The 14616-nt window shown below is 41.9% G+C and overlaps 1 protein-coding gene across 1 annotated transcript; it reads left to right on the top strand.

The window, feature by feature from the left end:
- The first annotated feature begins 1011 nt into the window (after nucleotides 1–1011).
- tm7sf3 (transmembrane 7 superfamily member 3) lies at nucleotides 1012–14156 on the top strand. The gene is made up of 12 exons (XM_085436765.1): nucleotides 1012–1276; nucleotides 3237–3391; nucleotides 8756–8906; nucleotides 9257–9377; nucleotides 10132–10303; nucleotides 10407–10584; nucleotides 10690–10776; nucleotides 11606–11686; nucleotides 11780–11935; nucleotides 12059–12159; nucleotides 12630–12792; nucleotides 12886–14156. Exons 1-12 carry the CDS (start codon nucleotides 1198–1200, stop codon nucleotides 13137–13139), a joined length of 1698 nt encoding a protein of 565 aa, XP_085292891.1. The 5' UTR covers nucleotides 1012–1197; the 3' UTR covers nucleotides 13140–14156.
- The last annotated feature ends 460 nt before the right edge of the window (nucleotides 14157–14616 follow it).

The following is a 14616-nucleotide window of genomic DNA, read 5'->3' on the forward strand; positions in this document are numbered from 1 at the left end:
TGCTCCTGCAGATACACAACTTCTCACTTTCACTACTCGTGTCAGTAAAAGTGGTTTCTATTCCCACCAATATTGTCACTGGCGGGAATAGAAACCATATCCACAGAGGATCTGCTCCAAAGGGTGAGGTGCATCTGCTGCTAGCTGTGGAATAGAAAATTTCAACACTGTCAAACCACAGTGTAGTTATACTCCACTGAAAGGCTTGTAAACAAGTGCTTCATTGTTTCACTGTTGCACATTTATATCATTAGATTTTTCAGTAATTTTATCCACTACTTGAAAAAAAGAAAAAAAAATATACATATATATATATATATTATTGGAAAGCAGTCAGTCTGTGCATTTTAGAGGATGGAAGAGAATATTTGTGGTATTATTGCATACAAAGTGAGATGACTGTAATAAGAACTTTTCATAAATTGGCTATTATTTCAATCCAACTTGTGTTGGGGGAATAGAATTTAGACCAGCTGAAAAGTAGAAGTACACTGCATCATATTTGGACTTGGGTGCAGTCTTTAAGTTATCTTTCCCCATATTTTTTTACTGCAGACGCAAGGCACACCAGAGGGATGTTAGAAAGCATCCACCCATTCTATGGTTTATATTTGAAAACTTAATTTAAATGTAACTGCTGGTAAAGAGCAGCTCGTGTGCTGCTTTGTGCGCACATTAAATAGTGTCTGCCAATTAGTCTCCTGTTGTGATTTGTTACGGTCTGATGGACAGATCTAATCGAACTGAGACACGGCTAATGAGGTAAAGTCATCATTAATTAATTAAAACGAATTTAAATTGTAAATAAATAATTGTTTAAATGTTTGAAATGAAATTAATTTAATACATCATTTATATATTTTGTTAATTAATTGTTTAACGTTTTATTTAATTATTGACACATTTAATTTGATGTATCGAAGTCACTCGAGATCGTGTTGATGGTTGGTGACGCCAGAGGGAGGTGGGGATATCGCGGGACGGAGGACGAGAATCTCGCGGTGGCTTCGTTAGGCAGTCAGAGCTGCAGAGGGAGAAGGTCGGCTCAGGCAGGCTTTCACGTCAGTCAAGCATGTCGCTTTCGAGTTTGCAGGGACTCTTACAACCCAAACACGGGACGCTGCCACATTACCAATGATTTTACGGAGGAGCAGATAGAAAAGGGTTTGTTAAGAATTCAAAATAGAGAGGCGGAAAATGTCTCGGTGGATTTGGTTCCCGCTGCTGCTGCTACTGCTTCTTCAGTTGGTGTATGAAGTTGAAGCGCAGGTAGAAAGTGAGTAGCCTTACCAGAGGATTTTTTTTTCTTTCTAATCTGATGCAAAGTGACTTTCGGTTTTAGAAACCTTTAAATGTAAATGGTATATAATCAAAAAGCTATCATATTCAAACTAGTAGTGTTGTGTTTGGGCTGCAGGACACTAGAGTTGCCCTCTTGTATGGCATTAGCTAGCTAATTAACGCGTTATTCTATGTAACGGACTAAAACTGTCTATTTATCCCACACAATTTAATTCGGTTATGTTTAAAGTTTGAAATAAGGGGATGCTCGTACACAGGATGTTAGTCGTGCCTAACCCTATTGTGAGTTAAGCTCTGCGTTTAAAGCTGTCCTTAACGAGTTTGCCGAGATTTACAGGTCCAGGTAGCTTACTTACATATTTTATCTGCAAACAGGAAATGTAAACAGTAATCTGTCTCAGATGTGGTGGAAGAGGCAGCTAGGTCTTACCATAAGAAGAACCTTAGACGAGCCACAAGAAGGAAATCAGAATTTAAATTGCTTCTGCATAAATTGCAGAAGTAAGACTGTCATCCAGGGGGTGCTACTTTGAAAGTAGTGCATCTAAATCAATTTATCCAAATGTAATATATATATATATATATATATATATATATATATATATATATATATATATATATATATATAATATGATTACATATAAAGGGCTCAATAATTGTCAGTTAAGCAGTTCGGCTGATGCAAAAAGCAAAGATGACAGTCAACACGATGCAAAGTGATTGAACTTGTGTTACACCAGACTCTGCCCTGAGGCTGAAGTTCTTTCTGCATGTCAGGAGTGCGTAGGCACCTTTGCAGTGTGTGTAGCCTGCTTTGAAATTAACCAGTCATGTTGTCCCTACCTCAAAGCGCTAAATTAAAATCACTGACCAGGTCAGCAGGATCTGTCAGGAATGATAAATCTAAAAGCACTGATAATCCTGAGCTGTGTGTGTTTTGAAAACTTCAAAACATTCTTTGATTTTCACACAGCAACTTAATGAATCTTGCAAAAAGTTACCTCACACATTGTGAGCCTCTCGTCCTCATAACACACAGTCTTCGATGTTTGAAGTCTTCCCACACAGTTCCTGCTGAGGAACTATGCAGTAATAGTTAAGGAAGTGTGGAAGATTGCTGTGTGTGAGTGCAACAAAACCAGAAGTGTGGCCTAACTGAAAACAAGTGCAGTTACCAACACAGTGTTTTGGTTTGGTTTGTTTAATTATTACCAAGATTCACTTTTATTTATATGGCGCCAAATCACAACAACAGTTGCCACAAGGCGCTTTATATTGTGAGGTAAAGACCCTACAATAATATAAAAATGGCATAATCATGTTCACATTTCACTGTCTGTTCTGTGTATCTGCATCACCTTTCAAAGAGGGGAAAAAAACAGTTGTTTTCCAGTGTAATCTGTTCTTTTTAAAGGGCCGTATGATGCCACATTTGTAGCTGTCAGTCTTGGTGCCTGAATTATGCTTCATTGTCTTAATATTTCAAATACGACTGTTAAGTGTAATCAACACTGGCCTATGATTAAAAAAAAACCCTCATTCTGATTGCCTTCAGTTATGGTTAGAATTAGAGGTCTTCACCGGAGCTTAGACCGCAGTGGGTTATATATAATCAGGCGAATGAGTCAGAAATGGCCAGTAAGGAAACTTCAGCCTGTAGTTTGATGTTAAGTGAGGACACTGATAAGATATAGGCTGCCTGATTGGTTCCAGTTATTGTGGAACTTTGTTTTATGGAATAACGCAGATCTGTTAGAAAGAACATAAACAAAACGAAAACCAGTAGTCATGTAAGCAGATGATCAGAAGAAGAAGACATGTTTTATGAGTCTAAATTTGGCGAGCAGGCCGGGTGGTGAGTGATGTGACTAAAAGAGAACCAAAAATCCTGACTTACAGAATACATAAATCACACTTTCCCCTTTCTTGCTCAGACCGGGTGATTTTCCTGCCGGGGAGGTTCCAGAACGTGAGCATCTCGCAGAATGAGACGGTGCAGGCGGTGGTGTCCACGATCCCATCAGAGGTCGCTTTCATCACTCTGCAGTTCCACACGCAGCATCGAAACGCAACAATCTCCTACACAAGGGTGAGGAAATGCTGAGATGTTAACCTCTGGTGTGAAGAGGTGGAAAGAGCAGTGAAAGTGTGCCCTCAAGTAGAACTGCTGTTGAAATATTACTTAATTAAATGAAAAAGAACTGGTGTTATCAGTAATAGACTGTATATAAAGGTTGGCTGTACCCACAGGGACATCACCTTTTAAAGGCTTAACTTTTTTGTTTTGTTTTGTTCCTCCATTAAAAACGCACCAACGCCACCAATATCACTTTGTCAGTAGGCAAGTAGACAAATTTGAAATTCGAATATTGCAATAACCGTACAGTGATGAACCTGCTTGTTCAACAGAAAGCCAGCAGCACACTGATGATGCCACGTAGGTCACATGGTTATGTTTTTCTGAACACTTTGAAGTTTAAACTTTAGCTTCATGGCGGGTACCATTATTTCCCTGCACGGCTGCTATTCGAGCAGAGATAAGCTGTCAAGATCAAAACTGTTTTTTTGTAAATGGCTGTAAAAATATTAATTTGATTCAATTTAATATGATTTGCTTTGTCACTATCGTTTTAAAGCTTTTGAGGCTGCCATTTCTTACTCAGCCACATTCTTCAGTAAAACTGTGTAGATATATTGTGTTAATACTTCACATTTGGCATATATTTAGGACACAACATTGAAACTAACAAAGCCACAAATACAACAAATTGTAATAGTGGGTATTTGTTTATTTTAGTGTGTTCTCCTCGGACGCTAAGTAAATATTAGTTCATTTAGATGGATGTGAGTGGCAAACAAGAAGTTTACAGTGATTTTAGTAACCAGCTGGCTGAGCTGTCATTGGTCTGTCCTCAGGCCTTTGTGAATCCAGAAACGTGTCATGACAATTAGTGAAGGCAGCTAAAGTACAGTTTCCATGTTTGTTTAACTGTTTCTTTAAGCCAGCGGTCCCCAACCTGCGGGCCACGGACCAAATGACTCACAGCCCGGGGGTTGGGGACCCCCGGGCTGTGTGCTGGGCCGTGAGAGTTCAGGCTCAGGTGTGAAATTTATGGTTTTCAGGGTTTTTATCGTCAACTCGGTCTCCCTGGGTCTTTTCCCGTGTTGTAGTTGTGCGTCTGATTTTGAAAGAAATATTTACGCGTTACCATAACGACCAGAGAGCATTAAGGGGCAGAGAGGAGGATGTTACACTCAATTTTGTTGGCGCATTTCAGGAGGACGCTGCTAATAAAGTTACACAATCACACAGTGAATTCGCATTTATTATTATATATAATACCACAGTTTTTGTCTTGGTCTTATAATTTTATTTTGTTGTATTTATCCGCGACACCTTAAAGGCTGGTCCGTGAAAATATTGTTTTCTCATTGATCATCATTTTGAAACTCAGCCTGGCATGACAGTGCGTTCAAGGCCCTACAGGCTTCCTGAACATAAACGACAAATTGTTCAGAGGGAATTGGCTGAAATGCTGAAAATGGAAGTGATAGAAGAGTCGCACAGCATCTGGGTTAGCCCCATAGTTCTTGTGGTGAAGAAGGATGGGTCTATACGGTTCTGTGTCGACTATCGCAAGGTGACTGAAGTGTAGGGCTGGGTATCGTCACTGATTTCTAGAATCGATTCAATTCGATTCAATTCGATTTGAATCTGGGAAATTTTGCCTCAGACAGTCAGAAATATTATAATTCAGATCAGTACATTTACATATTTTTGTATCTATAAAAAGGAAGCTGACACACGCAAGACTTTATCAAAGGTGTGAGCATCACAGCAGATGCCTTTGTGTCAAAGTAGCTGAAGATAAAACACAGAAAAACATGAAGGTGGTTTTCCTGGCCTGGATTTTATAAAAATATTCTGCAGTACATCAAAAACGAAAGAAAACCATTAATAAACATATGAACATTACCTCTGAAGTTACAGCGGTTTTATTAGAGACACGCTAAGTGTTTTGCATTTTGCATAATTTTAAAAAGTTTAAATTTGTTCAGAAGCCTATTGAACGGCAGAAATTAGGTTTTCTTTTCGGAAGTAAGTAAAAGGAAAAAAAACATCGGCCGACAGCCTGTAAATAATAGTAGTCTTGTGCGTAACAAGCAAGCACAGATTTCGGGGATAGACAGGAAACTGTTCTTGAAGTACACTGAGAGAGAGAGAGAGAGAGAGAGCTGTGCATGAAGTGTGATTTTTATTGTGGTGGAAGCAAAACAGCAAAAGTCAGAGGGAATTCATGACGATGTGTATGTGAAGCGTAGTTTGGATCTTCTTTTGCTGCTGGTTCAGTCAATATTGTTTGGAGAGAGATAAAACTAACAGCTTTAGAATCGGCGCAAAAAGGGCGTAAACACAAAGCGTGGACCTGCCGAAACATCAGAATCAGCGAGCTGTCGGCTTTCAGCCCCGACCGTGTCCGTGCCGTCGGTGAGAAAGGCCACATCTCACTGATTCTGATCCGCGGCTCCGCGCTGTGTGTTTACGTCTTTGTGCAGAAGCCGTGTATCTGCTCTCATTTACTGTTTTAGCTGTTCGGTGGTTGTCAAAATTTTGTGACGTTTCACCTGAGATTCTGGAATTTTGGGCAAAATACATTTATATAAAAAAAATCGATTCAGGATTTTAATGAATCGATATCACGTTATCCAAGCCAGAATCGATTTTAATCAATGAATCGATTATTAAAACCCACCCCTACTGAAGTGTCACCCTTTGATGCTTATCCCATGCCCGGGTCGACGGGCTCCTGGACTGGTTGGGCACGGCCCGTTTTTTCACGACACTGGATTTAACCAAGGGCTGCTGGCAGATTCCCTTGTCTGCCGAGTCCAAGGAAAAAACTGCCTTCTCCACTCCGTATGGTTTGTACCAATTCGTCACGCTTCCGTTCGGCTTGTTCGGAGCCCCGGCCACCTTTCCACCTGAACTGTCACAATAAGCAAACCCAGAAATAAACGTGATAGCTCTTTCTCGATCTGTGTGTGTGTGAAGTGCATTTTACAAAGAGTTAAAGAGGGGATGTTTTCTGTTACATCAGCAAATCAGATGTGTAATCTAAATTGGGTGATCCTTCAGAAGTGTGGTCACATGACACAGCTAAAATATAAACGGAAATAAACTCAGAGGCTTATTTCATAGTGCATCACGGGCAGTTAGTTCTACATCTGGCTAATGAATGAGGCTTTGTGAGTGAGGTCGTCTGACCCTCTGAGAGAACCCGCAGTCAGCTGATCTACAGTCCTCTGGTCATGAGTGGCAGACGGGGCGTTCCTCAGGGGGAAAAACTTCTGGCGTCAGTCCCAGAAGTCTGAGGAGACAGCGCCGTTTGGGTCCATGCAGCACACAGGAGCATGGAAAGTAGTTTAGCTTAACTTTCCTTATTTACGTTTCTGGTGGTGGCAACAGTGGAAAGGGCCAGAAAAACAAATCCATGTGATTGAAGACTCGCCTTATCATTAAGACATGTCTCAAGTTTAAAGATCACCAGCAATCACCAAAAACAAGCACAGAGAAATTTAGAAAGAACAAAACAGGAAGTGTGCTTTTACACAGCATCAGATAAAGCTTAATGAAAAGTGAATATGCAGATTGTGCACATCAGTTTCCTTTATATTCTTATCTCTTTTGTCAGTTTCCTTTTTTTTCTTCCTTTTTATAACTCTGGCTTGTTTGACATGATAACCACAAGATCCTGATTTATATTTGTCGTTGTTTATCAGCTGTCAGTGTTTTTGGTGACTGACTATTTCAATTAGAAGCATAAAAACAGATAAACTAATCATTTTTAAAGGAAATGCTTTCATAAACCAAACCTACACTTAATTATATCACTGTTTTACCCACTTCCTGTTGGTGACTTAAGTGTTGAAACTTTAACTCACTTGTGATAGTTGGGTTTGAAGCGACCCCACCTCTGCGGCTGATGACACAACTGAAGTTGAGCCTGTGCTGTCTTGAGAATCTCTACATACTCCAGCAGCGTCTGTGTCCACAAGAGATGGTGATACAATGCAGTTATTATACAGCAGTGGGACTGAGAGCCATGTCATGGGGGCGCAGATCTTCTATGCCGCCAGGCCTGTCACACAATAGTAATTCAGATCATTGCCTGAGTATGAGCTTTTTCCATTTGTTGTCTGTCACAAGCAAAAATCTTTCCACGTGAAACACAGTACAGATAATGTAAAGTCTCTCGGTTTTCATTAGACTCTGCTGGCTCAGTGCTGAAGCACGTATAATGTCGCGCTCTAACCCGTGCGATAATGTATTTTTTGCTTTGATACAACATATTCTCTAACGCTAAACCAGCTTGTTCATGTGAACGCAGCGCTCACCAGGTCAGGATGTGGTATACCATGTAGCACACGCCTGTGTTTGATTCGTCCTGCTCTCAAAGGCAGTGAAATTCAAATTAATGACGTTTTAACAACAAAAAAACATTTACAGTAAGAAGTCAATTTAATGCAAAGTTAAAGGAGAGAAAGGGAGTTTTCTTCATGTCAGCAATCTCTTCAATCACAAGCAGCTTTCATTTCCAAATGAAGTAGCTGTTGTATTGTTCACAAACGTAGCTCTATCCTAAAACTACAGGACATCTGCAAGCTGCTTTGCAGACCACGCCCACCCCGACACATGTTTTAATGCTGATTCAATCAGTCTCATATCTGCTTTCTTTGATGCCTGCTCTGTTTTCTACAGGAGGTCTTACTGCTCTGACAGAAGAGTGTGAAAGTCACAGAACAGAGCCATTGTACCAACTAGAAATCAGAGCAGAAGGAAGTTGTTTTTTTTTTACTGTAGCGGTGCTTCCTAGGCCTAAAGATCTGACTCTTAAAATAAAATGTTTGTCATTCTTCTTAGGAGCTCTATTATTGGAATGTATGTCCTTTTTTTTTCATAGCACAAGTTGAGTAATGTTTTCTTTCCTCTTGTTTTGGAGACAGACACCAGCATTTAAGGTGTTTAACTTTGTTAGGACCTGAGTCTGCAGTGAATCATAATCGCTGGCAAGTTCACACTAATCCACCAAACAAAGAACCAAGTGTGTTGAGACGTTCAGAGGAGAAAGTGTTTATGTAGGTTAAGCTGGCAGGGGATCGTCACCACCTTAGTTTGAGATCAGACTGTACATCATTTTGGTCAAGACAGAACTATCTCACCCACGTTTGCATGGAAATGTTTCATGGTCCTCAGAGATGAGGGCCTGATGGCTTTGGTAATCCACAGTCTCTCATCTATAACCACCATGAAGTTGAATGCTTGGTGAATTTTTTCCTCAAGCACCATCATGAGGTCAGACCATGAATGGGAGCACTTCTATGTTTTCTAAACAGCACAGCATGTGCCTCTGCATATTATCTGCTTACTAATTGATATCTCTGTTCGGATCAGATGCCGGGCCTGGGCCTCTCCCTGACTGCGGTGGACTCGGGGCTCGTGTCGGCTCTCCGGCGGGACCAAACGTCCCTCACCTTGTTCCTGTCCTCTCCTGATGGCAACACTGTGGCAGGGACCGGGGTCATCCTCTCCTACTCCAGCACCGGTAACACTTGAACTGTCCTCCAGTACAAAATACACCAGTGTGCTTCTCTTCTGACTTGTTTCACTGTCTTTGAATGTTGCCTGAGAAGCACAGAACAGGAAAGTAAAAGGAGAAGAAAGCAAAAACTTTGGACATTAACTAAAACAAACCATGTCAGCACAGTGTGATTGTCACTGGAGGAAACCTGAGCCGACCACGAGCTTGTATTCGCACTGATTTGGTTTACCTCCACTGGGTGTTGAAACCTATTTTAATAAGTCATGTTGACATAGCAGAATGACTCTCAGCCTTCCTCCTATTGGCCCACCACGTCCAGTCCAGCGTCTAACAGTGAATGTGTTCTGTGTCAGATCCAGTTCCAGGAGCGTGCAATATGGAGTTTGACCTGGAAATTGACCCAAACATCTACATCCACTACAATCTCTATGAGACCACGATCCGTTTTGCACCTGCCAACCTGGGATATGAGAGGTAGCACATGACACCGACTCTTACTGTTTTCTTCACTTCCTGTTCAGCCTGTTGAGCCACAGGCATCAGCGGCTCTGTACAGAGATCACATTTGCCGCGCGCTATCGTCAAACCACCTCCGTTTGTTTTCTTTGAAATGATCTCGTGCTCTCTCTCTCTCTCTCTCTCTCACACACACACACACACACACACACACACACACACACACACACACACACACACACACACACAGCCTCACCTTCTCACGCTTTGCTTTGTATATCAGTGCCACAGAGTTGTCCTGAAATGGTTTTGCTCACTTACACACAGTCATTTCCTGTTTGGTCTGTGGAGACTCTATTCAAATTTTAATGTGAAAGGTTTCGGGGGGAAAACATGCATCTTATTTGCTTGTAGATAATATGTTTGTTAGACAGTGTCACACTTTTTTTGTTTTTGTTTTGTTGGGTTTTTTTATATTTCAAGCATCACGCATGTAACATGGTAAATGGTTTTGATATAGTTGCTAGAGTGGTTTAACTTTAAACACTAAAGGTTGGTTTAGTGATGCGTTAGAAACTCTTCTTGTCTGACATGTCTAACTGGAGTTATGTGTTATTATATCATGTGATCAGTCGGCCTGGTGACCACTCCCTCTAAGCTAAGATTCAGGTCTTAGCTGTGCTACAGGTTTTGAAAAAATGTAATACTCTGAAAAAATGAAAACTAAATTGTGGTGATCCAAAGATAAATGTATGTTGCTCTTGTCCGTCAGAGATGGAGCTCCTCCAGCCTGCAGCCAATCCACAGGAGCCGACACGCGCTGGCGGCTGCAGTACGACATCTACCAGTACTTCCTGCCTGAGAATGACCTGTCAGAGCGCAGCCTGTTCACCGGCTTTCAGGCCGTGGCCGACAAGCAGGGCATGATGGAGAACGGCAAACGGGTATGCAACGTGAACGCAGCGGATGCCGAAGATTAGCAGTCGAATGTGCCGGAGCTGCGTGTTTACAAGTCTCCTGCCTTTTCCTCTCTGTGTCTCCCCGCAGGTCATGACGCTGGAATCGACAGATGTGAGCTCGATGGTTTTCAACTCCATCCCCGGTCAGGGCATAATCTACTCTGTGATCGTTAGAGACCCGCTGTTGAACACCTCGGCCTCTTACGTGCCCGCCCACACCTACGCCTGCAGCTTCAATTCCACTCTAGACAGCTGCCAAACTCTAGGTGAGCTTCTGAGCTCTGTCGAAAACTCGATGCTATTGAAGCACGGATTTCTGACTGTATAAATGACTGATTTATTTTAACTGCGGTTTGTAAATGATTTTTCAGGGAAGATATCTACAAAAATCTTCTTCACCATCACTGGCTTGGCAGGGCTGTTTGTCTGCTTCTTTGGGCATCGGTTCTTTAAATGTGGTGAGTAGTTAGTTCTTGTTTTGTGTGGCTTTGGTGCTACAGTATCCCAGTGCATGATGGTCAGTCTGTGTAGTATTAATACTACTACAGTCAGGACATTTGTGAGTATATAGCTCTGAATGCAGGATACTAATCCAGCGTGAGTCAGATTTTTTTGTTGATTTGTGTCAGTAACTTTATTGGTATCGATCGGTCCACATCGTCATCTTTGTAGCTGATGAAACTTCAGGTTTCAGCCACTCTTTAGTCTTAAGCCTTTAAAGCTTCCTCTCTAGACTCTGAAGCTCTCTGCCAGTTGTTTATTTTATAAACAAGAGCCTCCCATCACGGGTCGTTACATGGTCAGCAGAGAGAATTATGGGGTCAGAAGCTGTTTTAAAAAAAAAAAAAGATAACTTCATCATAGAAACTAAACAAAGAAAAAGCCTCAATTGCACACAGAGCTGCTGCAACATCTTCTCAGCCCTTCACTCTTCAGTCGGTGGGTTTTAGCAGTGGCGTGCCTCTCATGTGGTCTCCCTGGCCTGTCACGAACAAATGCATTTGTTCCAAACTGAACCCATCACTGTGATCGGCCCCTGCTGCCAGTGCTTCTAATTAATCTGATAATGACAGACACAGTATGTCTCCTCGGTCTGAGGAGAATTTGTTATTCCGGAGCACGAGGCTTCATGACGTCCCAGGAGCTGGAATTTCAGTAGCTTTAACAATGTTTGTGTGAAATGTGAAGAGAATGAATTGCTGTTATCTTATGTGTGGTTCTTCTTCTCTCTCCTCCCTCTGACTTTTGTTTCTTGGGCCCTGTTTCCACCTCTCCTGAACCCCACAGAGCTGTTTTGCATGGGATTCAGCTTTGCAGCCTTTTTGTTCTTCATCCTCATCACGAGGACCACAGAGCTGGACTATGACAGTAAGTCGGGGGGGGATTCTAGGCTTTCAGTACTTTCACATGATGTGCAGCATTTCATGCTTTTCACTGCTGTCTGTGTCTTTCTCTGTGCAGTCCGTCTGACCCTGTCGGCTGTGCTCGGCGTGGTGGGCGGGATCATCCTGGTCATGATATGGTGGCGTTTCGGTTCAGTCGTGGCCGTGGTCGTGATTGTGGTCGGCCTGATGCTCGGCTTCCTCCTCGCCTCCGTTGTCCTCTTCACTCCATTAGGTACGGAATAAATCTGGCTTTTGTTGTGTGTCGTTGACTCTTCAGTACCGTGAGAAAAAGCTACAGCTTATTGTTAAACGCTTCATGTTCCATAAGTTTCTGTGTGTCGTGGTCTTTCTGCAGGAGACATCGATGTGTTCAGGAAATCCGACGCTGTTTTCTGGGTGACGTTCTGCTGCGTCACGCTCATCGTTCCACTCTTTTTCGTGCGTTGGCCCAGAGAGGTAACTGATTTAACGCTTCAGAAGCTGGAGGTGTTTAAAGGTTTTTAGCGTCACCTGGTGGTCATGTCAAGAATGACATTTAGGTCAACAGCAGGTACCAGAGACTGTAAGGGTCTAATGGTGCTTAATCCATCATTATTTCATTCATCATTCATGTCCTGTTTCAATCAACTTCGCACTTTGCTGCATTGCTGCCTGGCTAGAATAATAATTTCAGTTTTATATAACTGCTTCACTGAGTGAATGGGTTAAATGCAGAGAGCAATTTCCCCACGGGGCTCAATAAAGTACAATAATAATAATAATTTAAGTTACACAGCCCAAAATGATCGAACAAGTGTGCTCACAAGATAAATTCACTATTTTTGGAGAAATGGCACGGTCCAAAGCACAATTACAACACACAGAGTGCAGCATTGATTTTGCAAGCCTTCATAGCTCAAACAGTAAAAATCATGTGTGTGTTTCAGGGAAACATCACCACATGTGGGATCGTTGGCGCTTACGCTGTGGTTCTGGCTGTCAACGCCTACATTTACACAAGCCTCTCTTACATCACCCTGAATATCCTCAAGCGCTTGCTCAACAACACCTTCAGTGCAGTGTTCACTGACGTGCCGTTTCAAACCATCGGTGAGTACACGAGTGAATGTCAAGAGCTCAGCAAAGCTGGCAAAGTTGAGTTACTGGACTTCAACTAAAACTCTCTGGTTTCCTTTTGACCAGATTACGTCATGATCACAGTGTGGGTGGTGCTCAGCGTGTGCGGCATCGTACTGCAACTCTACCGCGAGCGCTCCCGGCCGTTCTTCCCGCCCAGCCCGTACCTCATGTGGCAGCAAGAACGCGAGCGGCGTAAAACTAACGTCCTGGACCCGAGCCACCACTTCCCCTCTCTGCCCAGCCGCCTCCTGGCACGAGTGCGGCAGCTCACCATGCGCACTGAGCCGGTGGGAGAGCACACACCACTGCTACTGTAAACCCAGGACACATTCAATGGGTGAGGTTACGTTTGACCTTGGGAGCCTCAGGCTGCCAAGTTACAAGGACACCAGAGCCTGATTGGACAGGTGCTGAGGCTCCAGCTCAGATCAGCTGATCGAACTTGGGCCTTAGTAAAAAGTGACATTACAGACCTCAAGCGGAAGGAGCGACTTCCTCTGAAAACTAACGCCACTTTTATCAAACACTTTAAGACATTTTAACAATCACAGAGGAGGGACTGAAAGAGTTGCCTTAATTATCTTTTTAATGTCTGAGATGCTTGTTTTGATGCTTCATGTTGCTTCTGCTCAGTTTACCGTCAGCACTGAAGTCCCAAACCACTAACAGTTCACAAAGCAAGGCGTCTCATCTCAAGTTACTCAGATTATTTCCATCAGCACAGTTTTTTTGTTTGTTTGTTTGTTTGTTTGTTTTTAAATGACAAAACAGAAGATATGTGTTTCCTCGGTACATGGTGTAGACCTGCTGACCACTACTGTCATGGAAAACTTTAATATGGAAGTCTCATGAGCCACTTTAAGCTCTAACTGGACTCCTGCAGGTCACAAAAGACATTTTAATACATTTTAAACAAAAAGAATAATAAATCAAGATTTAATATTTATCCAAATGTGTGCCATATATGAATGTTTTAACCTGTTTGCTTATCTTGATTGGACTGAAGTCATGCAGTCCTGTCACTCTTTTTGTACTTTGCACACTGGATTTTACACTTTTTTTTAAATTCCTCTCGCTTTAATGGTGCTGGCTGATTTCCTGTGAATCTGTTGTGCCACAACTTTTCTCAGGGCTTCACACTCAGCTTGAAGACTACTGATGAGACAGCTGATGAACTCTTTCGCCTATAAGTCAACAGGAGTTTGTTAGGATTTCAGAACTGTTCACATGACTTTTATAAATGGCATCCAGATCTGTTTTAAAAGATAAGGTCAGTTGTAAATTGTAATTTAATGTGTTTTGATATTTAATAAATGCCTAGAGGTAAGAACGCATCTCTTGTCTGATTGTTCCCCAGACAAAGGTGTTCTGATGATTTCTTTCTTCCATCATGTTTCTGACTTTCATCTTCATGAAGATCAATATAAGCTCTATAGAGTAGTAATGGGATGTATCTAAAAGTAAAGACAATTCCTCTCCATTGTTGTTGCATTTTAGCTCATTGTTTTAATGAGATATATATTATAGTTAAATATATTATTAGATATATTTTGTCACAGCTGAAGTTAATTTCATAGTTCATTCATTTCATAGTGTCCCAATACTGGATTGATGAAACTAGTACATTTTCTCAAGAACATTTTTAGGCTTCATGCAAGGATTGTTAGAGGAATGTAGATTCATCCATCTGGGGGGTTTTCTGGTGTCGTCCTCACCTAAGAAGGCAGGTAAGGTTTAATATATGTGAGACGTATGCATACAGGTGCTGGTCATAAAATTAGAATATCATTGAAA

Source organism: Copadichromis virginalis, linkage group LG17 (genome assembly GCF_057382275.1).
Source record: "Copadichromis virginalis isolate Kocher_CV1m ecotype Utaka linkage group LG17, C_Virginalis_male_GT1.1, whole genome shotgun sequence".
Classification (NCBI taxonomy): Eukaryota; Metazoa; Chordata; class Actinopteri; order Cichliformes; family Cichlidae; genus Copadichromis; species Copadichromis virginalis.

Excerpts from the sequence above, each read along its gene's own strand:
- tm7sf3 (XM_085436765.1), top strand. The coding sequence starts at position 1,198 with ATGTCTCGGTGGATTTGGTTCCCGCTGCTGCTGCTACTGCTTCTTCAG. Across the intron at positions 8,907-9,256 it reads CCTCTCCTACTCCAGCACCG|ATCCAGTTCCAGGAGCGTGC; the intron begins GTAACACTTGAA and ends GTTCTGTGTCAG. Across the intron at positions 10,777-11,605 it reads GCATCGGTTCTTTAAATGTG|AGCTGTTTTGCATGGGATTC; the intron begins GTGAGTAGTTAG and ends TGAACCCCACAG.